Raw genomic sequence first — 23,013 nt, forward strand, 5'->3', positions numbered from 1 at the left:
TAATATAAAATTATGCATAAAAATAAGTTTATTGATCGAATACTAAATGACATCTAATTTGGATGAAATTTGACATACATGTTAAGAACATAAATTACATGAAATCCAATGATTAGATTTTCAAAATTAATATATAATAAAAAAATGGGGAAATTACAACTTATCCACCCGTGGTTTAGTTGAAATTTAAGTTAGCTACCTATGGTTTGAAATTTGACACTTTACTCAGCTGAGGTTTGTCGAAATTTAAGTTGCTTACCTGTGATTTGAAATCTCATGATGCAAGTGTTCTATTGGATTCTTTTTTATCTTATTTGATCTTGTATTTTTATATTTTTGTATTTTTGGAGGAGATAGACATAAAATGGAGTAAAATTACATATTTAACTATGTTTTTAACAGAAATGCTTAATATTCTCAAAAGAAAAAATAGTGGGTTAATCCCACGTTGAAAAATGAGTATGAGCTAAATAGGTTTAAAATTTGTGCTGTGTATCCAAGAGTTAGGCTTTTTTGGATATATACCACTGTAAGTTTCTTTAAAAAATATTCTCTCTTCTTCTCGTGTGTGTGTTAAAAATACTTAGTCTTCTTAAAAAAATATATATGTTTAAATTTCAGCCAAATGTAAATTATAATTTACCCGGTTAAGTAGAATTTAAACGGTTTCTCTTTGCCCTAAAAAAAAATGGGCCAAAATGTTAATCACTTTAGGTTGCCAGTTTGGGCCTTAAAGAAGCCCAACAACATTAGTTCGAGTAATTCCCAAATATGAACTAATTTCCAAATAAAGTAACCCTGCTTCATAAACGCAATGACCAGACCGAAAGAAAGTTCGGATTCGAATCCCACATACAGAGCACAGTACTGTGAGCCGTAGAGGGAAGAGTGTGACTCTCTCACACACAAAACAACCTTCTCGTGCTCTCGTCGTTGTGAAAACCTCATTTCGAAATCTCGCTTCTCCCTCTACACCATTCATATCCTTCTAAACACTCTCAAAATTAGGGATTTTGTTGTTGCTCTGAAATCGTAGTTTTGAGTACACGATGATGACCATGAACCCGAGAGAAAACCTCGCGAGTCTAATAAACTCGGCAAAATCAGCCTCGGATATACCTTCGAAGCTCGAGCCATTGCGTCAATTGAAGCGCGATTTGATTCAACAACACGACCTTGCCTTGGTCTCCGAGTCCCTCTCTCTTCTCTCCGACCGGTTCGGTCCGGTTCGCAAGTTCGTCACCGAGTACGCTTTTCCTAAACCCTAGCCTCATTGTTTGAATATTTCCTCTACGAGACTATAACTCATGCTTATTGTTGCTATTGGATAAGGCTTCGTTAATTTAATTTGTGTTTTTAGTGTTGTGTAATTATTGTTTTTACTGGTATTGAACAATGTGTTGAAGCTTTGTGTGTGTGGTTTTTGTTGTGTTAAAAAAAAATGTAGGATGATTGGTGAAATTGGATTGAAGCATTTTGAATTCTTACCGGAGATTGTGCCGGTGTTGATTACGGTATTGAGTGATGCTACGCCGGCTGTTGCTCGACAAGCCATCACTTGTGGTATCGAATTGTTTCGTTCGATTCTTCAAAAAGTTGCAATTCAGGTTTGTTTTTATTCTTGACGTGTAATTTGAGATGTTTGAATTCATTTATGCTGTTGTTGCAATTCAGATATTTGATATGACAATGCTACAATTTATATGACTAGCCATTTTCATAATTGATTGCTTCTAAACATGAGTGACTGACTAAATTTTATGCTCGCCGTCAACCTACTACAACCATCATCCCTTTTCCGGGCTTAGGACCGGCTATTAACAAAATATATGACACTAAGTAAAGACATAGGCGGACTTATGATTGATTACTTACTTGAAATACGAAAAGTATTCATTAGTCATTTTCTAGGACTATTAATACCTTGTGCCAACCTTTTATGTGTTTTTTCTTATAATTTATGTTGTTTTGTACCTTTTTGCTCTTTTTTCGATTATGCTATGAAATGATAAATTTGAAAGGACTTCAATTCCAATTAAACTTGGACTCCCAAGTATGAAACATTTGAAGATGCTAACCCTTCTGATTTCTACCAACAACCGATGAGGAAGGGCTTCTACAAATTAAAACTCTCTCTCTCTCTCTCTCTCTCTCTCTCTCTCTCTACAGACACACATATATATTTGGGACTATATTAAATTACTTAAACTGCTTATGGCCGTCTTTGTGGACTCCTTTCGGCCATTAATATATATCTATGTGGAGCCATTCCTTTGTTAAATTCCCAAGAATGATGTTTTAGCCATCACTTCTATGCATGTATGTCTTCAACTTAAATGATATCTCTTAGTGTTTCCAATGGAGACGTCCAGGATTCGAACCCCCCTCTCCCTCTTAAAATGTATTAAAAAAAATTTGGGATTGCCAATAAGCTATTGCTCCATCAGCACTTTCTCCTCCCATATTAATGAGATGAAGGGTGAGGTCATGGGTTCAATATCCATTGAGTGCGTGCATAGCTTACCAATAATAAAAAAGGGATAAATGTTGCACATGGATGAACCATCTTATGACTTGATTATGGGCAAAATATTGGTCATAAAAATTGGTGGATATGGTGTATTTTACTGCTACAATTTTCTGGAACAACCTTTTACTACTTAGGTGCTTGTGTCTTTGATGTTCAGGGCCTATACTCAAGTGAGTTGGACAGTTCACTGAAGTCATCATGGTCATGGGTGTTAACACTCAAGGAAAATATATACTCAGTAGCTTTTCAGGTAAGCAATGATCTTATGATAACATCAAACTGGATATTGTGCATGTTTTGATTCATTGTAATGCAATGTTTGCCAGACAGGAAGTGGTGGGACGAGGTTGCTGGCATTGAAGTTTGTTGAGGCAGTCATTCTTCTTTACACACCTGATCCTAATGGCTCTTCAGAGCCCCCTCCTCTTGACGGTAATAAGATTTTACTTTGCATTTCAGGCTCAGAAGGCTTGAAAGGCAAGGAAATGCCATTTAGATATGTGAATACAATAGAACTCAAACAACTTGCATTTGCTCATACAGCATGCTGACCTACTTTGTAGGAAAGTTTGCAAAATTCAACATTTCTTGGCTTCGTGGTGGTCATCCAATACTTAATGTTGGAGATTTGTCAATTGAGGCCAGTCAACGTTTGGGTTTATTGCTTGATCAACTCAGGTTTCCAACAGTGAAATCTCTTAGCAACTCAATGATCGTAGTGCTTATCAATAGGTACTTTGCTATTCTTGGTCATATGCTTTTTCATCCTTTATGCAAGAGTTTGCTAAATCAAGTTTGTTGTTAATTGAGACAGCTGGATTTCTAAGTGCCCACTCACTCTAGGTTGATACTTAAAAATGGCATTGAGTGTTTGAGTTTTCAATTCTATTTTCTAAGAAATGTATAAACAATAAAAAAATTCAAAGACAGAAAATATCCTTTTTCACTTGTACCTAATTTTAAATTACTATTTTGAATGAAATGTTCAAATAAAATAGCCAAGAGCCTTGTAGCTCAAATGCTGTCTCCTGATATTCCAATGGAAACGTTTAGGGTTCAAATACCCCCCCTCCAATTGTAACTATCAATTTTTTTATTTTTTATTTGAAAGTTATATAAATGAAAAATAGTCGTCAAGACATTCAATAATCCCCCCTAGAAAGGTTATATTTCTTGTAGAAGACACACGGTGTGTACGTTTTCCACCCCAGGAGAGAGAGAGAGAGAGAGGGGGGGGGGGGGCTTTTCCTATTCCTTGTCTTGCTTAGTTACTAGGAAGCATGGGTGTGGTGGGGCGACTCGGTAATTTTTGAAAAAGTGGTGTGCAGGTGCAGCTGGATATGTTTATTAAAAAATTATTAAATATATTTTTATTTTTATTTTCTATATATTGCTAAGCATATTTTTTTTCATATAATGGTAAACATATACCAATTTAAGAGCAATTGTAGATATGGAACCTTTGGGATCAATTTAATATTTATAGCCAATATTTAGGGGGTAAATTTTGCAAAATAATATTATTTTTTAATGATAAGTAATTATTTAAATTGATACAATTACCAAATTATTTGGAAACTTAAAAAAAAAAAAAACAAATAAGACGTGGAAAGGGAACGAAAAGGGAAAGAAAACACTAGAGTCAAACAGTGCGTTTTGCCTTTTTTTTTTTTAATAATAAAAAAACACTTATTTCGGCCCAAATTTGACCAATTTGGGGCTGTTTCAGCCCGTTTCAGCCCATATCGGCCCAAATTTGAAAATCATTAAAAAAAAAAAAAAGGATTTGCCTTAGATGCGGGTGCAGCCGCGTTGACGGCTGCACGGCGTGTCCATGCATGTCAGACGCTGGTGCGGCACCCCTGGAGCTGCACCCATGCATCCCAGCTTAGTTACCAGGCTCTATTTGGACAGAGAACCATGGATATACCATTATAGGTAGACTTGGGTCTAAATAAGTGATGAAGAACATGATTATCCTATGTCATATTCATTTAGAAATGTGTGGTTTATATGGATATTCTTATCCAAGATTTCATGGTTTGTACTTTGTCTCTTGATTGCTAGTATCTTTTTATACAATCAGTTAGGTTATGCTACTGCAGTTTTTGCTTTATCATTCTTTATATTTTCTACATATTTCTTACCAGCCTTTCAACAATCGCAAAGCAAAGGCCTGCATTTTATGGAAGGATTCTGCCTGTTTTACTTGGTTTGGATCCCTCGAGCTCTGTAGTCAATGGAATGCGTGTTTCCGCAGCAAAGCATGCCCTAAAAAATGCCTTCCTCACCTGCTTGAAATGTACACACCCGGGTGCTGCACCGGTAATCTTTTTTATAATGCACTCATACTTGATGATGTTCTTAAGATACTGTACTTACTATCCCCTTCCCTTGTTTTAAAAAACATGCTTGTGGTAGGACTAGATTTTAATTTTGCAAGTTTTGCAGCAAATAGGCTTTTAACTTTTTTCCCTGTTTATAGAGCAGTATGAGATTTATCAAAGTTTTCCAATATACGGTTACCTATTGTCGGATTTATTATAACTTTGAAAAGAACATTAATTGATGTTGATACCCTGAGCTTTGCCTTGAGACAAGGAGAGCTGCTGATAAGGTTACTAGATTATGCCTTAAGGTTGCCCATGGCATGCATCACATTTATAAAACTTTTGAACTTATTGGTTTCCTGTAATATAATTTTAATTTTAATTTTTGTCTGTTTTCTTTTCATTTTTGATTGATTGTTAAAATCTTTGATATTTGATATTTATTGATAATTACTTACGTGACTTTTTACGTGCCGTCCTATATGTATAAATACACATATAAGCATAACCCCAGTGCCCATCCAGCCCCTCACTATGTGTGTGCGCGCGTATGTATGCACATATATATGTCTACTAAATGTGTATCAATAAATTGGTTGTTGATCTTAGACCTATTTTCTTATTTTTTAATATATAAAGATATAGTTATAAATGTCAACAAAGATTTAGAAACAAATTTAATCACTATTATCCTTTGTAGTCCTCTTGGGATTACACTCCCAAACTGATAATTTTATGCAATGAAGCCATATCTCCAGCTACTTAATGCCTTATTTGCCAATTGTTTCTTTGTAAGACAATTTCTTTTGGGTATATCGTATATTTCAGATAATCCTTTACCACTATCTATAGGCTTGTTATGTCCTGGTTATAATTGTTTATGTTCCTTAACTAAGCCCTAATCCCAACTAAGTTAGTTAATTGTTTATGTCCCTTGGTTTTCAAAGTTTACTGTTTATGTTTTGGTTTTTGTTGTGTGGTAGTGTTATTCTTATTGTCGTTTTTGTTTTCATGGGGTATATGGTGCTGTGATCATGCTTCTCAACTCAATTTATCTTCTGTCTTTCTTCCTTAGTTATTCAATAATTGCTGCAGGACTCTCAACTGATAATGGGTTTATCTTGGAGATTGATGAATAGATCAGCATAGTCTAATTGTTTAAGATACTTTATTTCTTTTAGCTTGTATTTTATTAGATGAAGTTTCTGTGGTGTGTCAGTAATTCACTTATACATCCAATGGACAGTGCCTTGAACATAGCATCAACACATTACTCCTCCCTAAGTAATTGCAGTATTATTGTTATCTGTTGAACTCTCGTACTGTGGGTTTGTCATCTGTTTGAAATGTGCAGTTTCTATGTAGAATTTTTGCTTTGTTACACAGAACTGATTACTAAGGGAGTTTTTGGTTTCTGCAGTGGCGGGATCGGTTGATTGGTGCCTTGAGGGATATGGAAGCTGGAGGGTTGACTGACCAAACTATTCCGGAAGTGTGCAAGATTAATGGAAGTCTAGGGGAAGGGAAAGAAGATTCACCAGTTATTAAGGTACTTCTCTACTTTCCTTCCCATTCTATTCAGAGGTACGTATGGATAGATTCACATTTCCCTGGATGTTGTTGATAACGTTTTACACATTTTATAGGAAGAGAAACCCACAATTAAATCATGTGATGTTGTGGATGTTAATTTGGGGAGCAAAAGAGCTGGAGTACCAGACAGCAGTGATCTGGCTGAAGATGAAAATGTGCCTGGAAAGCGTGTCAGACCAACACCTAGTGCCTCAGAGGAATTGACTAGAGAGTCGGATAAGAATAACATGATGTCTCATGATGACATTTCTTTAATTGGACCAACCACTTCCAGAGGAGATGGTGATAATGGACCTGTGCAGCAACTTGTAGCTATGTTTGGCGCCTTGGTTGCACAAGGTGAAAAAGCTGTTGGTTCTTTAGAGATTCTTATCTCAAGCATCTCTGCTGACTTGTTAGCAGAGGTAGTGATGGCTAATATGCGACACCTTCCTCCCAATCATTCCAAAGGTGATGGAGGTGAAGAGTTGCTGCTAAACATGACCATAGTTGGTAGTGATTCTAAAGCTAAATATCCTCCATCATTTATAGCAGATGTTCTATCACTTTCTAGTACTTTCCCACCAATAGCTTCACTGTTAAATGCTCACCGGTCAGAGTCCAATGATATAGTGGTACGATTTTTTCTTATAATTTTGATTCTGAGAGCTTCACATGCTTTCTTTTTTGTCTCCAATAATGTCAAAGACTAATGATTTCATGGGCTTCATTGTATTTCTTTTTACTCTGTTTTTTTATTAAGTTTTGTTTGGTTTTCACTCTTGCCATGCTAAAACTTTTATATTGATGAAACAGCAGAAACCTTGTGATGAGAAAGAAGATGTTGTGGCTGAAGCTGATAGTGTTCTTGCATGTGATGGCTTGGACGATGGATCGGAAAATGCATTGTTGCCCACTGATTTACCAGCTTCCTCTGTTGTTTCATCTGGAATGGAGAAAGGCTGCTTTCCTATATCATCTGATATTCATGATGTGGGGGATCTAGAGAGTGAGATACCTGGCCTGGATTCTTCTGCTCATGCTGATGGATTGTCAGAGACGCTTGTTACATCCTCCATGGCCTCCACTGACTTAGAAGAAGCCAGTCAAGATCAAGTTACAAGTTTGGGTCAGTCAACACTGAAGTTACTTCCATCTATGTCAACAGAGAAGTCTGAGGAGCTCAGCCCAAAAGCAGCTGTTACAGATGTCAGCAGCCTGGTCTCATCAACAGCAACTTCTGCTGGATTGTCTTGTAATTTTGTCTTGCCCAAGATGTCAGCGCCTGTTGTTTACCTTGATGATGAACAGAAGGATTATTTGCAAAAAATGGCTTTCATTCGTATTGTTGAGGCATATAGGCAAGTTGCAGTCGCTGGAGGTTCACAAGTTCGCTTTTCACTGCTTGCATATTTAGGGGTTGAGGTAAAATTTCTAGTTTATGAAATATGTTAATATCATTTGTACTGTTTGTAATTGAAAGGGGCTGTTTTATTATGTAATACATGTATATATAAAAAGTTCTTTGATACAAAATTGTTTTGTGGCCTCATACCATTCCATTTTATATACACTCAACATTTCTTTATTAGTTTGTTTATGTATTTGAATTTCTTTTGCAGTTTCCCTCAGAGTTAGACCCATGGAAGCTTTTACAAAAGCATATCTTGGAAGATTATATGGGTCATGAGGTATGCAAATTTTTCGAGTTTTGTTTACAACTTGTTTATAAGAAAGGACTTGTCAATTGGGGAATTAACAAAGAGTATGACTTCAGATAGAATATAATAGAGGAAAAAAATACATGTGGCCCCATAAGTAATCGACAATATGTTGAGGATCCATAGCCGATCCCTAAAAAAATTTGGGACTAAGGCTTTGTTGTTGTTGTTGTTGTTTTCTACTTGTTTATAGCTTCTTACGCACATGTGCTGCTGGGAACTTTAAGATAATTTTTATGTTTGAAAAGCAGACAAATTTGACATCTGGAGTCTGGACACATCTGTGTGTGTATGTGAGCTTCAGGATTTAAACTTTTCCATTTTGTACTACTTGGTGGCCATCACCATGTCTTGTCTTTTAGGTTTGTGTTGGAATTTATTAGTTAATAAAAAAGGTCATTGTGGTATTTTGGGTACTCATAGCAGCACACTTGTTGGCTAAAGCATTCTCAATACTTGATGGTTTCAAGGTGTGACTAGGAGTATAAGGTGGACCACTGTTTCTGCAAACCAACTTATGTCTAATGTAATATGTTTCTATGAATGAAAAGCACTTATTATCTTTTTGATAAAATCCAAAATCAAATACATACCAACTGACAGTCACTACTGGATGTCTTCAGGGACACGAGTTGACCTTGCGTGTCCTCTACAGGTTATATGGCGAGCAAGCAGAAGATCGCGACTTCTTTTCTTCTACAACTGCAGCTTCTGAATATGAAAACTTCCTTCTTACTGTGGTGTGTGTCCAGTTGCGATATTAACTTCACTTGTCCTTCTCTAAGGTGTGACATTCAGCAATTTTCTTCATAGTGCAGGCAGAAACGCTTAGAGATTCTTTTCCACCTTCAGACAAATCATTAAGTAGATTGCTTGATGAAGCTCCTGATCTGCCCAAGTCAGTTTTAAAATTGTTAGAGGACATGTGTTCTCCTGGAAACTGTGATAAAGCTGAGGATTTACAGAGTGGGGATCGAGTAACTCAAGGTCTAAGCGCTGTGTGGAGATTGATTATGCTGAGGCCTTCTATTCGAGATGTCTGCTTGAAAGTTGCCTTACAGGTATTCTTCTCTTAATCACGAACTTCATGATATCTGTTTGTGTTGTTTCCCTACAGCATAGTGTCTACTCTTTGTTATTTCTACCTTTGTTCTGTTTGTTTTTGAAAATTGCATGTTTTCTTCTTATATTTGTCAGCCCTAACTCCAGGCACACTAAGTTAATAAACAAACATCCTTATTGACCTATGCTTGACTTTTATCTGATTTGTGGTTGAAATATTGAGTTTGTTGATTAATCTATCTGGTAAAATTCTCCATAAATATTTTGAAGATTTAACAATAATAAATTGCGACAAAATAAGCTAGTTGATCTTCTTCTTTTGGCATGGTCCGCATTTTCTGATATGAAGTTATTAGCTGTGAACTTTTGAATTCCAATCTTTGGATGCAATAATTCTTTAGCTTCATTCATTTTATCCTGTTTATAAATTCCTTATTCACTGTCTCTGCTTCTTATTATTTTTTGGTTAGTAGGAGCGTATTACTAATTAAGGAAATGAACTGAAATTTTCTCTTTTCCTTACTCTTAATTGACTTTGATTACTTTTTACCTTTGAAAGAGCGCGGTTCATCATTTGGAGGAAGTGCGAATGAAGGCAATACGACTGGTAATTAAAACATAACTTCTTATTGAAGTAACAAGTCAGTCTTTTTAATTGTGTCTTACCTTTCTGGGTCTATTTCATTTTACAGGTGGCAAACAAGCTTTATCCAATATCATCCATTGCTAAACAAATTGAAGATTTCGCAAAAGAAACATTGCTCTCTGTAATAAGTGGTGATGCAACAGAAAGAATGGATACTGAAGGATCAGTCACTGAAATGCAGAAGGTATTGGTTTTTTGCTTTGCTGACATGGAGTTCCACATGAGGCCAATCCAAATATACATTTTTATAACTGCGTAGCTATAATTTAATTACATTTGTTTTGCAGGATTCCCATCTAGAAAAACCTGTGGATGAACATCCCTCAGTGAGTGTGAACAGTAAAGATATTTCTTCTGATACTCATCAATCGAGCACATGTCAGAGTGTGTCCTCCCTTTCAGTCTCCGAGGTCCAGCGGTGCATGTCACTGTATTTTGCCTTATGTACCAAGGTGTTACTTTATTTTAATTTAGACCCTTCTTTATTCCTAGTGTTTACCCTTTTTAAGTATATTAACATTTTAATTGTATCTCATTGACAGAAGCACTCCCTTTTCCGCCAAATATTTATTATCTATAAAAGCACATCAAAGACAGTTAAACAGGTTTGATTAGGAACCTAATTAAACTTGTTTGTCAATTCTTGTTGTTCCGGCTATAAGCTTTTGCTTCTTATGCTGTATGATGCAGGCAGTTCATCGCCAGATCCCAATACTCGTCCGTACTATGGGCTCGTCGTCGGATCTTCTTGAAATCATTTCAGATCCTCCAAGTGGAAGCAAGAACCTCCTAATGCAGGTTTTGCTAATCAACTATATTACTTGACTGTCACCATGCAAAAGATGAAAAGTAACAATACCTCCTTTTTTTTAATAATTAATTTTCTGCATCAGGTTTTGCATACACTGACGGATGGGACGATTCCCTCTTCAGAACTACTTTTTACCATTAGAAAGTTATATGATTCCAAACTAAAGGTATATCTATTGTTTCCTTAACTGTGCAACAGAGGTGAAACTATTAGCTAATATATGTTCGCTTGTGGTTGATTGCAGGATATAGAGATTCTTATTCCAGTATTACCGTTCCTACCAAAGGATGAGGTTCTTTCCTTTTCTATTGTCTTGATATAATTGTGTCATCTGCTGTTAGAATCTAGCAAATAGCTGCTAATGTTCTTTTTCAAGCTAACATGGGTTTTCTTTCACTTTATTGTCTATAAATCATATCTTTCATCTTTCATCTAGCTTATGCCTAGCATATTCTGGATTACTATTAAGTTTCTTCTATCTTATCGACTTTTATTTTTTATGCTTATATTGGTTATAGATTTTTGGTTGGTCTACTTTTTTTCCCTGAAAAATAAATAAGCGTCTTTTGTTAGGTTAAGCTGATATTTCCCAATGTTGTGAATCTTCCACTGGATAAGTTCCAAGCAGCACTTGCTCGCTTACTACAGGTATATATATATATATATATATATATATATATATATTGCATCATTCTACTCTGTGCCATGTTCTCTGGTTTTTTTATTGGTTATTACATGCGCACCCCATGGGTCTTGAGCCTAAAAGCTCATTCTCCTCCTTACTCGTAGGTGGAGGAGGTGTTGTTTGAGCTAGAGCTCATTGGCAAGATATTTTTTATTAGTAGTTACACATGCACCTTCATGAGTCTTGAAATCATAACCTTGCACAGTAGGGTGTGCATGGGTCGGGTTGGGTCAGGGGATTTTTTGACCCAATGGTGGGTTAAAAAAAAAAATCCAACACAACCCATCACAAGGGTCCAACCCACATGGATTGGGTTGGGTCAGGTTGAACCCATGGGTTTGACAATTTTTTTTGTTACTATTATTATTAAATTGAGTAGAAAAAAATATATCCCATGTGCCACCTGAGTTGATAAATAAAATATACATGAATTAGTATTCCAACTCAGTTATAAACAAAATATATCCAATTGAATTGATAAACAAAATATACGTGAACTAGTATCCCAACTCAGTTATAAACGAATAGGAGAGGAGTGGGAGTGGGATGCGGCAGAGAGAGAAATAAGATCATTAGAGTTTGTGAGGTAATTTGGTTTTATGTAGGAAAAGCCAAAATAAGGGGAAAAAATTAAATAAAAAAATTATTAATTATATAATATATTTTTAAATATATATAATTTAAATTTTAAATATATAAGTGGGTTGGATCGGGTTAAGTGGATTTGTGATTGTTGTGACCCAAACCCATTCCAATCCATTGTTAAAAAAAAATTCATAACCCAACCCAACCCGCCAACCCTAAAAACCGACCCGGTGGGTCGGGTTGGTTGCACACCCCCTTATCCCATTATTAAGGAGGAAGTGTTTAGCTAGAGCTCATTGGTAGGGTATTTGAAGTGCTGTGCCTTTCTAATTGCCATATTCTACAAGACTTTTATAGATAATATGTGCAGATTACTTCATGGCCTTACAATTGCCCATGTCATTTTGTGATGGTAAACTTCCTTTATGGCCTGCCATTTGATCAGCTTATGAAAATGCAACCTAGCAATTGTTGATCACATATGATCCTTTTTGCATTTGGAGTTGAAGAGCAGGTGTTTGTATACTCATTCATCAGAGCTAATCAAAGCATTATATATATATATATATATATATATACACACATTTTCTATGTCACCCGCTTGTTTTTATTTTGGGAGAGAGGGGGTGGGGGGGGGGGGGGTGAAGCGTGAAGGGGGCAGGGGAGGGAGGTAAGCTTATCTTCTTTAGAGAATTATTTGCCCTGGTTCAAATTTCTTTGTAACCATTGTTTTTACTTCAGACATAACTGTTGAGTGATTTGTAACAAAAGGAGGCAGATTTATAGTTGGCTTCTCAAATGCATACCCCTACTGATGCAAGGAGGTTTAAATTCATTTAAGATTTTATTTTTCAATTTGAAACTGTTTTTGTTTTTTTTTTTTTTTTTTTTTTTTTTTTTATTTATTTATTTTTTTATTATGAGTGAATTTGGCTTTTTAATGTTGAGGGTTTCATGGAATGTAATTGGATATTTCCATATGTGTGTAATCTTTGAAACCCTATTTAGCTAATGCTCTTGTAACTTGTAAGCTTGAAGGACATTAGAAATTGAATAAGAATTTTATGAGTTGAGAATGTGTTTCTCCTTTGTTTGGTGCTGATGCCAAACACACTTAGGTGCTGATGCATAAGTTTCCTTTGCTTGGCGCTGATTCCAGGCAAGCCTCTAGGTGTTGGTTCTTAGGGTTTAGCTTTTCCTTTTGCTACATTTTCCCCTTCATTCCCCCATTTGATATTGTCTGGTTATTTTTTTTTAATCATTGATTGATAATTTAATAAAACATACACAGGGTTCATCTCATTCTGGTCCAGTGCTCACTCCAGCTGAAGTTTTGATTGCTATCCATGGGATTGATCCTGACAAAGATGAAATCCCCTTGAAGAAGGTATGCCTTCTTATTTGTTTTTTTATCCATTTGAAACCTTACCAAAAAGCACTAGTCCATAACTGATTATAAATATTTAATGAGCAGGTCACAGATGCATGCAATGCATGTTTTGAGCAGAGGCAAATATTCACCCAACAAGTACTTGCGAAGGTTTTGAATCAATTGGTCTGTATCATCAAGAACTCTACTTTTTTATCACCTATATTCCAATTATACGTATCTTAACTCACAGATGACCAAGAGTTGCCTTTGCAGGTTGAGCAGATTCCTCTCCCTTTATTGTTCATGCGGACGGTATTACAAGCTATAGGTGCTTTCCCAGCGCTGGTGAGAAATTAAGCAGCATGTTTTTCTTCTGCATTAATGCACGATTAAAAGTTTAGATTTCTCTGAGTCCACTCAATAGTTGTGTTTAGCTGATTGAATTGGCTGCTTTCCGTTTGATATGAGAGGAGAAAAAAGCTAATGAGCTCTAGCTCAATTGGCACCTCCTTCCCTTGCAAGTGCTAGGTAGAGGGTGAGGTGGTGGGTTAATGATCCAGTGGATGCATGTGTAACTTACCAATTAAAAAATAATAAAAATCTGAGGGGAAAAAGGACAAGTGAGGGAGAGGGATTCCGTGTTTTCTTTTTAAATAACTTTGTACCTTTTGGTTAACATGTTCATGGCTTATCTGTCATTTGCTTAATGACTTAAAATGATGCAGGTGGAATTTATAATGGAGATCCTATCTCGTCTTGTCAGCAAGGAGGTAACTATTTTCATGGTAAACTGATTGCTAGTCATTTAGTAATTCATACTTTGTCACTGATTAATGAGGCATTGCAGATTTGGAAATATCCAAAGTTGTGGGTAGGATTCTTGAAGTGTGCACTCTTGACAAAGCCTCAGTCATTTGGTGTATTGCTTAAGGTGCGGGTGTTCTGATTCTTCTTTTGTTTTCGGTAATATTTGCTGGTAACATTTTATCATGTTGGAAGTGCATGCTGCAGAAACTTACTATACCAGATCATAGGCCCTTTGAACTGTATCACTTTCCTTTTCTGCTCATTCCTTTTCCCAAATCATGTTACAGTTATTAATTACATAATGATTCTGTCCCTCTTTCTACTGAATTGCTGTGTCCTTTGTTTTAGTGATTGGAATACCAAACTACTTTCCACACTGAAAATATAAATAAATACAAAGTTAGATGGTGTTTATCCATTGTAGTGAGATAAAGCATTAAAGGTGCATGGGGGATGGGGGATGGATGGACAATGCCATTACATGGGAATTATACTTGAGAAAAACATCTGCAGTATACCCACACTGAGATAAGATCCCCTCCCATTAAATCCTCCAATTCCTCTTAATTTTTATTTTGATGCAAGACACGTGGCATTTGAAAATCAAATGAAAGCCACGTCACACATCTGCCTAAAAATGGGAGGGAATTGGAGGGGATCCTTTCCCAACCTAGATATTATCAACTTCTACCATTCAAGATAGTATTAATTCTAAGTAAGGTGAATCATACACAAGAGCCACAAGAATGAAGATAAAAGAAAAACATGCTTAAGTTAATAAAGTGGAAACTCCCTTTGAGGTTAACTTCTCCTCATTCCATAAGTACTGTGGTTCAGGAGAGGGAAATAGTTTTAAAGCCAGAACCGCCCTTTACATATGACAGGATGGGATCCCAACATCATGTCATGGAACAAATTAATAGCCTCCAAACCTGCTGAATCCCATCCTAATAATGTTGTGAGATTTCTTTTAACTAAGTAAAATAACTTAAATCATTAAAGGAAGAAGCTCAAATGTAACTTATAAAAAAATAATAATAAAGGAAGAAGCTCAAATATATATGGAGTGTATTAAAGCTACTTCAGTACTTCTAAAGAATTATAAATTTATAATGTTTATGTGACGAGCTTTAGAAGCCAGATTTGTTGTTATCTTCTGTTGATCCTGTAAAGTGTCTTTCAGTTACCTCCAGCACAGCTAGAAAGCGCATTGACCAGAACTGCAGCTCTGAAAGCACCTCTGATTGCTCATGCTAGCCAACCAAACATCCGATCTTCACTTCCAAGGTTCATAAAAAAATTACATTTTCTTTTAGCTGTGTTCTTTTGCACGTGAAAATTTTAGTTTGCAACTGGGGCAAGGTAGAGGTGGGGGAAAGAGGTCAACTTTCTTCTTCATAGATTAGCTTCTTCTGCAGTACTCATTACAGGACTTTTGCTTTGGATGTGTGTTTTTCAGGTCTGTGTTGGTGGTTCTGGGACTTGCACCTGAATCTCAGACTTCAAATCCGGCACAAACTGGAGTAGCCCCAGATTCTCAGAATTCAAGTCAGGTTCAAACAAGTCAGGCTCAAACAAGTCAGGCTCAGACTGGAGATACAGGCAACTCAGATAAGGAAGTGCTGACAGAGAAATCTAAAGAATCATCTGGTGCTAGCTGACTTCACTAGAGAGTTGACTTTAATAAAGTTTGACCCTACATTTCTACCCTTCGGTATCCCTAGCTTAGCAATTGGATCACCAGGCTCCCAAAGGCAGGGCTTCTATGCTATCTCACTCTAGCTTAGTGGATTGGGGAAATGAGGCACTCGTATGTTGTATTGTTATCCTGGCACCAACATATAAGTGACAAAGGAATTACTACGTCCTCTTCGAAAACATCAACAAAGAGGGCATGAGGAGGAGACATGTTAGACTGTACAATGTAAAATTTTTTGTGTAATTATTCAGTTTTATGATTATTACTTGTGTGTATATTAAAATGGATCTCCTACCGTACTGAAAAGCTTTAGTCTTGGGGATGAACTCACTGGTGCAAGTATTAGTCAATGTATATCATCTTATTAAGCTGTCAATTTGTTTTATACCATCTCTCTTTACATTTGTCATACCAAAATTAAATGCCTGCCAAGTATTCTTACTGGAAATGCCCAAGATTTAGGACGGGACTTTTCTGCTTTAAAGGATCTGAAAATAACTGTCAGAAGGCCAACTTTTTGCCCAAATTTGGGGCTCTCTGATTTTAGTGAAAACAGAACACCACATTAATCTTGAAATACTGAATAATTACTCTTAAGACGTGAACTTGTTTTGTTGCTTTACAGTTTCAAATGGACCCAAAATGATTGATGTGTTAGAGGTGATCCCAATAGAATGTTAGTAACAAGTTCCATTACCCTTTGAATATTCTAAAGGGCTAGGAGAAAAATGACATCTGAGGGCGTTTTCATTATATGGCTATGACATATACTTCCATCAATGAAAATAGCTCTTAGAGTATGACAGTCTGGGAGATTACCCAGACGTGTCATATTTCAAAAGACAACAACTCACTGCTTAATCCATTTACATTTCTAAGACCATATAGATATGCAAAGTAAACTAATTTTAAAAAATAATCATACTTGAAAGTTGAAACCTTGCAAATTCAGGTGATACCCTGTGATATTACACAACTATAAAGAATTGGACTCTACGTAATCATGATAAACCTGCTCTGCAGGTATATCTCCAATTAGTCATTGCAGGTTATCCCAATAGTTTTAAATTCTTTGGTTGGCAGCAGCTAATATGATGACAATATACAAGGCCTTATGACATCAGGTTGAAAAGTGCTCCCACAAAATACCTATGTCCGCTGGTGCCAGAAATACCACAGTTATCCTATCTGACTTGATTAATCTCATTCTGTCAATCCACAAACAGGAATCCCCTGCATTTGAAACCATTCAGGCATGTGAAACTGCTCATAGAGTACAGGCCTCACATCCTTTTGCATTGAGAGGTGTTGGAGAAGTGGAAGCAGGACTTCCAAAAGCTATACAAGCCACATGAAAGAAACAAAAATTGGAAGAGGATATGTAGTTAGGACGTATAATGTAACCATTCGATTCTTCCTTTAAATTTGACAAAATCTAAGTACCTGATCATCATATGGCTGTCCAGCGGAGAATGGAATGCAGGGTATTCCATTCAGTGGTTGCTTCAGGAAACTAAATGGGTTGTTATCAACAATAACCATTCGAGATAGATCTTTGGATAAACATGACAGATCCTTCACATGTTCTCGATATTCCCTGTCAGTACACAAATGCCAGATATAACTTCAGTGAAAATCTCATAATTAATTTCCAAAAGTTTTAGTCTCCACCATTAATATTGTACATGGTATATCAACTTATGTGAAACATCGAACAGGGATTTTGTAATTTCAATAGGGCAAAAAAGCTTGAATTATATCATTGTATGTTAGAGATATACGTTTCAGCTTGGCTTTCTGGTCTCCCGTATATAATAGACAAGTTTCAAGACCACTGACAATAAATAAAAAAAGGCATCAAGATGAACCTTCTAGATGGAAATAACTGATAAATAACATTGCTAAGAAGTAACAAGAGGGCACTTCTTTAATTGAACAGCTTTTTAGTATTTCTTTGTGAAGGAAGTCATCTAAGCAATTGCATCAGCATCAAGACATAACTTAGCTCAGCATTTGTAACATGAATAACAATATGTCATTCCCTTATGGTGGAGTATAAGCACAGAAGAGAGCATGCGTAGTAAAAACAAGAAATAATGTAGATGCCTATGTCATTCCAAGCCCCAATCCTGCCTCATAGCAATTAAGCAAATACTAATACGCAAAATTGATATTTGTCACCGGTTTCATCATCAGTATGGTTTGAAAGTGTCCTAGCACCACCTGGATCAATCAACTACAGATTTTTTATTTACCACAATTATTCTTTTTCTCAGAAACAGAAAATTTATCTTATCACTTATCAGTCACTATTTTGTGCATTTTAAATTTAACTAGAGCACTATATCCATTTTATAAGCACGTCTCTTGGTTTCATGCATGCTGAAAAATAAATCATAGCCTGATAGTCGTCTTAATGAGTCCAGTGCAAAAACTTCTATGCATCCTGGAGAAAAGCACATATAACAGGAAAACTCTGTTCTCTTAAAATCTGTGTTTCAATATGATCAGAAGATGACACCCAGACAACACTATAAATATTCAATACAACCAGAAAATGGCTCTCAGAATACTTCAAGACCACAACAAAATAGAAGGTATATGCCTACAAGAAAGCTTAAACGCACTAGTGAAAATTACAACAGTAAACTGAATACCAAGCAAGCTATAACCAAGAGTGCACTGCATGCCAACTGAGCCTTGCCGAAAAAATTTCAAAAAAAAAAACACAAACAGGCTTGGTTCAATGCATCTCACCATCAAACATTGCTATTTATTACATTGCTTGATGCCTACCTACGAGTCAAATGGTTTACTTATTCAATCCGAGCAGTCTCTAAAATATATCAAACCAAGCATGGCAGCATTTTCTTGTCTTGAATCCAACTACTATTCATAGAGTAAGTACTAATAGGCAAAAATGCTTACGTGCTAACTGTCGAAGGCCGATATAGACGAAGGCTAAATCGGTTCTCCACATCTATTTTGTCAACAAGTGGTCTTGCATAACCTGCAAGGTGCTCAAAGACAATTTAACGAAAAGAACAAAAACAGAAGAAAAATTATTCAACAAGGAAGAAATGAAGCAACATCGAACCTTCAAGACCAGCAGTGAAAAGAACAAGATCTGCAAATTTACTAATCTGATCTAAGAACTCTTGCAAACCGGGACGTTCAAACACTGTCACATAATTGATCTTTTGTTTTCCTTCAGAACTCTTCCACCCAGAGATATCATATCATATCAATATTACAGTTACACATGAAAAAGAAACCGAAATAACATGTTCGGAGAGAGATCAAGACCTTGTCCGAAGATACACATTGAATCTCAAACCACTTCAATCCAGCTTCCATTGCTTGAGCATGAATACTGGCAGGCAAACTAGATTTTTCGTATGCACATACTAGCGTCTCGTCCATGTCAAGAACAACCTACACGCCAAAACTTCATTGCTTAAACACAATAATCTTACAAAAAAAAAAAAACCTCAATACTACAAAAACAAGTGAAACGCCACAAAATTGAAAAATTGTGTATATTGAATATACAGAACTTTGTATATTTTGAATGTACAAAATTGTGTATATAGTTTTTGAAGAATTATGTACATTAAACATGCACAATTGTGTATATTATTCCAAAATTTGTTACCACTAGTCCTAAGCTCTGGCTTTAACAACCATAACCAAATCATATGCTATAATAATAAAAATTAGATCAATTACTCTAAATAAAAATTGTATTACCTAAATTTCAAGAGATTTATAAATAAAAATTATTATTCATCTTAATTATTTTGATCACCTATTTAATATAATTAAAGTGAATTTACTTTTAAGTAAATTAATCACAAATCAATTAATTATTAAGCTAGTTTTGATTATTATCACAAAAAATAAAGCAAGGACTGTAATTATTATCATAATATATAAACAATACAATACCGTACCGTGAGCTTTTCGATGCGGTGATCATCGTCGACGGCGTCGTTTTGAGTGTCGTCGACGCTGACAGAAGATTCTTCCTCCTGAGAAGAGACTTGGAGTTCGAGTTCGACGAGAGGCAAAGGAGTGAAAGAAGAAGAAGAAGAATTTGAATTCGAACCGAGAAAATGAGAGGAGATTGGAAGTCTAAGGTACGAAAGAAGGAGGTGAGCAAAAGAAGGTGTGCCTCTTAAGATCTGTGTGATTAACTGTAACAGAAACTCTAACCAATCCACCACTGCTCTCCACACTTGCAATCTACTCCAACTCCAACTCCTCGTGTACACTTCTGCTTGTGCCATAGCTAAACCCGAGAGAGAAAGAGAGAGAGACTGTGGCGGTTCTCTCTATTTTTGAATTTTTTTGAAATTTTTTGGAAGATTACAAAATATATATATATATATATATATATATATATATATATATATGATATGGTTGTTTGTGTTTGGGTTTGGGTTTGGATTTGGGAAGGATTTATAATCTGGTGCTTCTTATTTTGAAAAAGCGTGGATTAGCAGCGAATGGTTGCGTGGCTGTGAATTATTGGATCTTTGATACACACTCTTAATCACCACTAATTATTGAGTGTCTCTTTTTAATGGAAATCACATGAATCAAGAAAAGTACATACTACTTAGGCGCAACAAGCGAGGAATGAATTATAATGATCACGCGAAAGCTAAAGCCAACCCAACCCAAGTGGGCCTTATAATGTAACAACAGCAACAGCCCATTTGGACCATGCTTATTTGTGACTGACACTTGCAAACCACTTTTTATCCTCTTCTTTTTTTTATTGCCTCTATGACATATGCATTTATTGCTGATTATGAGTCTAGGCACACTTCAAATTTGATAGCTATTGAGGTCACACAGACTGTGATTGATGTATAGTAAAGATTATATGATAATGATAATGTTTTATAATAAAAATTTATACTTTCAAATAAAAAAAATAATGCCGAGGGATATATAATTTGTTATAATTTTATTATAATTTATCATGTAGTGAGTTGTGGTTGTTAAATATATAATGAGTAATGCACAAAATTATAATAAAGTTATGATAAATTATGTGTTTCTAACATTACTCTGAATAAAATGTTGTGATGATTTTGTGAAATATGTTGTTAGGTCGGCAACATTGTTATTTGGGTAACAATAAGTCTAAACTTCAAATTTGGACCACGCCCATTTGTGACTGAGTGCTACTTGCTAACTACCTTTTTTTTTTCATGACATTTGCAATTAACTACTACCTTTAGTTTTTTTTTTTTTATGGGACTACCTTTAGCTTTTTGTGTTACTATTATGCATGGGAAATTGCAAATTCTATAGTCATTGATGTGATTGATGTGATGAACTATAATTGGTGTCCATTTGCCCCAAGAGGGGTGGGCCAGCTGTAAGGATTTCGCGTGCATGCACAATGATCCCCGTTCGGACCTTGACGAATACTAGGGATAAGAGGTGGGAGCACTCATGCGTTATGCTTCACTGCTAGCTCTTTTAGGGTTAAGTCTGTAGCACCCCAATCATAGTAATTATGACTTAATTTAACATTTCCTAGCGGATGGTGCCCTTATGGTCATGCCCAAAAAGGTGAATCACACATGGTCGCCCCGCCCCCCTTTCACTCATTAAAAAAAATTGGTGTCCGTTTGGGAACAGTTTATTTAGTTAAAATTTAAAAAATTTTGTTGAAAGTATTGTAGATAAAGGTAAAAATTAGTTGAAATAGTACAGTAAAACCCATGAATAGTACCAAAAAGTGTAGTGGAACTTATGAATAATAGCAAAAATAAGCAAAATAGTAAAATAAGCTGGTTTTTTAAGCCATGCCAAAGCAACCTTGATGTATAATAAAACAGTGATATGATAATGATAATGATAATATTGTACAATAATAATCTATATTCTAAAATAAAATTATGTGAAATTTTAGGTTGGTAAGTAACATTGTTATTTGGCTAACAATAAATCTAGGTGCATTTAATTTCACAACATTCTTCACTACTATCGAGATGATAGATTGTGATTAGTGTACATTTTCAACTATGTTAGTTTCATTTTAATTTTTAATATTTTTTTTCCTTTTCAACACTAATTTTGATCCATAACCAATTATTTTCATCCAACTCATTATTAAAGTTACCAAAGTAATTAGATAGAATATGATTTGAAACTTGGACCTTTGAGTTTCTCTGTAAAATGGAAAAGATAAAATATGGGTGTAGGGACATGTTTTGTAACCCAAGCCCAAAGTTAAATTTGTAGAGAGTGGGTTAGAGAATTAGGCTCTGATGAGTTAGACAATGGTTAGTATGACTTTAGAAGTGGGTCAAGCAAAAACAAGAAGAACTAATTTGGATAAATTCACTCTCGGCCCAGTCCAAGGAGGTTAGTTCCAATATAAATCAATTGAACAGGTTACAAGTACAACTTTGATTACTACAATGTTTTTCTCCATTAATCTTTGGATCCCTATCCATGAAGGACCTCTTACATTATATAATTCCCTTTGGACGATCTTGATTCTACACTTGTCAATCATTTGAGCCACTACTTGAATGTCTGTTCCATCAAACACCCTTTCTGGCTTTCTATGAGTTGTGGTAACCAAAACAGCACTGTTCAATGGTCTTCTCCACATAAATGCGTCCAAAAGGTTAGTTGCAGGGCATTCAATGCGGTGGTAACAGCTTTCCCTTAGATATTTTTGAGTTCCCATCCTTCTTGTGTGTTTATGATGCACGTCTCTATCATTAGAGATTCCTAGAAGGTCCCCTTGACTATCGGGACATATATTTGAGTTGTACCTAGTATATCCAAGGAATTATTCCTTCTCGGACAGCCCTCTCATTCGTGTCTCACTCATTAGATTCTAAGCTTGACCCATCCAACACCATTCATTTGTTCTCGGATTACTATACTCTCGGCCAAGGCTCAAGGCCCAATATACAATTTGGGCCCTTAACCCTACAATGGACATTATACTAATTAAACAATAACCTCCTTATTCTTCTTTGTAACACGATTACAATGTAAATATATGCTAACAAAGGATATAATATCCAAACTATTACGATAAACTTAATATCCACAAGAATCCATACTTCTAATGCATATATCCCATATGATATTGGGAAAGATCAACAAGCTCAGCAAAATTACATTCGGCAATGATTTTAGAGAATCATTTATTT

The 23,013-nt window shown here is 35.7% G+C and overlaps 2 protein-coding genes across 5 annotated transcripts; one reads left to right on the forward strand and one right to left on the reverse strand.

Moving 5' to 3' along the window:
* Positions 1–802: 802 nt before the first annotated feature.
* On the forward strand, positions 803–16,196 carry LOC126692374 (uncharacterized). Of its 3 annotated transcripts, none has more exons than XM_050387965.1 (27): positions 803–1,246; positions 1,448–1,607; positions 2,688–2,780; positions 2,857–2,962; positions 3,094–3,262; positions 4,681–4,855; positions 6,281–6,409; positions 6,507–7,067; positions 7,249–7,857; positions 8,055–8,123; positions 8,777–8,893; positions 8,972–9,214; positions 9,775–9,822; positions 9,908–10,045; positions 10,149–10,313; positions 10,404–10,466; positions 10,552–10,659; positions 10,755–10,838; positions 10,917–10,964; positions 11,246–11,320; positions 13,234–13,329; positions 13,417–13,497; positions 13,588–13,659; positions 14,040–14,084; positions 14,162–14,245; positions 15,305–15,408; positions 15,581–16,196. In XM_050387965.1, the coding sequence occupies exons 1-27, from the start codon at positions 1,050–1,052 to the stop codon at positions 15,780–15,782; spliced, it is 4,041 nt and encodes a 1,346-aa protein (XP_050243922.1). In that variant the 5' UTR covers positions 803–1,049; the 3' UTR covers positions 15,783–16,196. The 3 variants fall into 3 exon arrangements, with proteins under 3 accessions (XP_050243922.1, XP_050243923.1, XP_050243924.1); XM_050387966.1 differs by having other exon boundaries at positions 7,252–7,857; XM_050387967.1 differs by lacking the exons at positions 803–1,246; positions 1,448–1,607; positions 2,688–2,780 and having other exon boundaries at positions 3,074–3,262.
* A 513-nt stretch (positions 16,197–16,709) lies between these two features.
* Positions 16,710–20,445, reverse strand: LOC126692375 (uncharacterized). 2 transcript variants are annotated; one of them, XM_050387968.1, is made up of 6 exons: positions 19,774–20,437; positions 19,127–19,255; positions 18,918–19,038; positions 18,749–18,830; positions 17,264–17,417; positions 16,710–17,158 (listed from the first exon to the last, which is right to left on the reverse strand). In XM_050387968.1, the coding sequence occupies exons 1-6, from the start codon at positions 20,107–20,109 to the stop codon at positions 17,024–17,026; spliced, it is 957 nt and encodes a 318-aa protein (XP_050243925.1). In that variant the 5' UTR covers positions 20,110–20,437; the 3' UTR covers positions 16,710–17,023. The 2 variants fall into 2 exon arrangements, with proteins under 2 accessions (XP_050243925.1, XP_050243926.1); XM_050387969.1 differs by lacking the exons at positions 16,710–17,158; positions 17,264–17,417 and adding an exon at positions 17,434–17,654 and having other exon boundaries at positions 19,774–20,445.
* Between the last annotated feature and the right edge of the window lie 2,568 nt (positions 20,446–23,013).

Source organism: Quercus robur, chromosome 7, assembly GCF_932294415.1.
Source record: "Quercus robur chromosome 7, dhQueRobu3.1, whole genome shotgun sequence".
NCBI lineage: Eukaryota > Viridiplantae > Streptophyta > Magnoliopsida > Fagales > Fagaceae > Quercus > Quercus robur.

Bases quoted from the DNA above. Each gene is read 5' to 3' on its own strand.
- LOC126692375 (XM_050387968.1), bottom strand. From the start codon at position 20,109: ATGGCACAAGCAGAAGTGTACACGAGGAGTTGGAGTTGGAGTAGATTG. The intron at 19,039-19,126 runs GTCTTGATCTCT...TCTGGGTGGAAG, and splicing joins AATGTGTATCTTCGGACAAG to AGTTCTGAAGGAAAACAAAA. The intron at 17,418-18,748 runs GTAAGCATTTTT...GTGTACTGACAG, and splicing joins CGGCCTTCGACAGTTAGCAC to GGAATATCGAGAACATGTGA.
- LOC126692374 (XM_050387965.1), top strand. From the start codon at position 1,050: ATGATGACCATGAACCCGAGAGAAAACCTCGCGAGTCTAATAAACTCG. The intron at 2,963-3,093 runs GTAATAAGATTT...CCTACTTTGTAG, and splicing joins AGAGCCCCCTCCTCTTGACG to GAAAGTTTGCAAAATTCAAC. The intron at 6,410-6,506 runs GTACTTCTCTAC...CACATTTTATAG, and splicing joins AAGATTCACCAGTTATTAAG to GAAGAGAAACCCACAATTAA.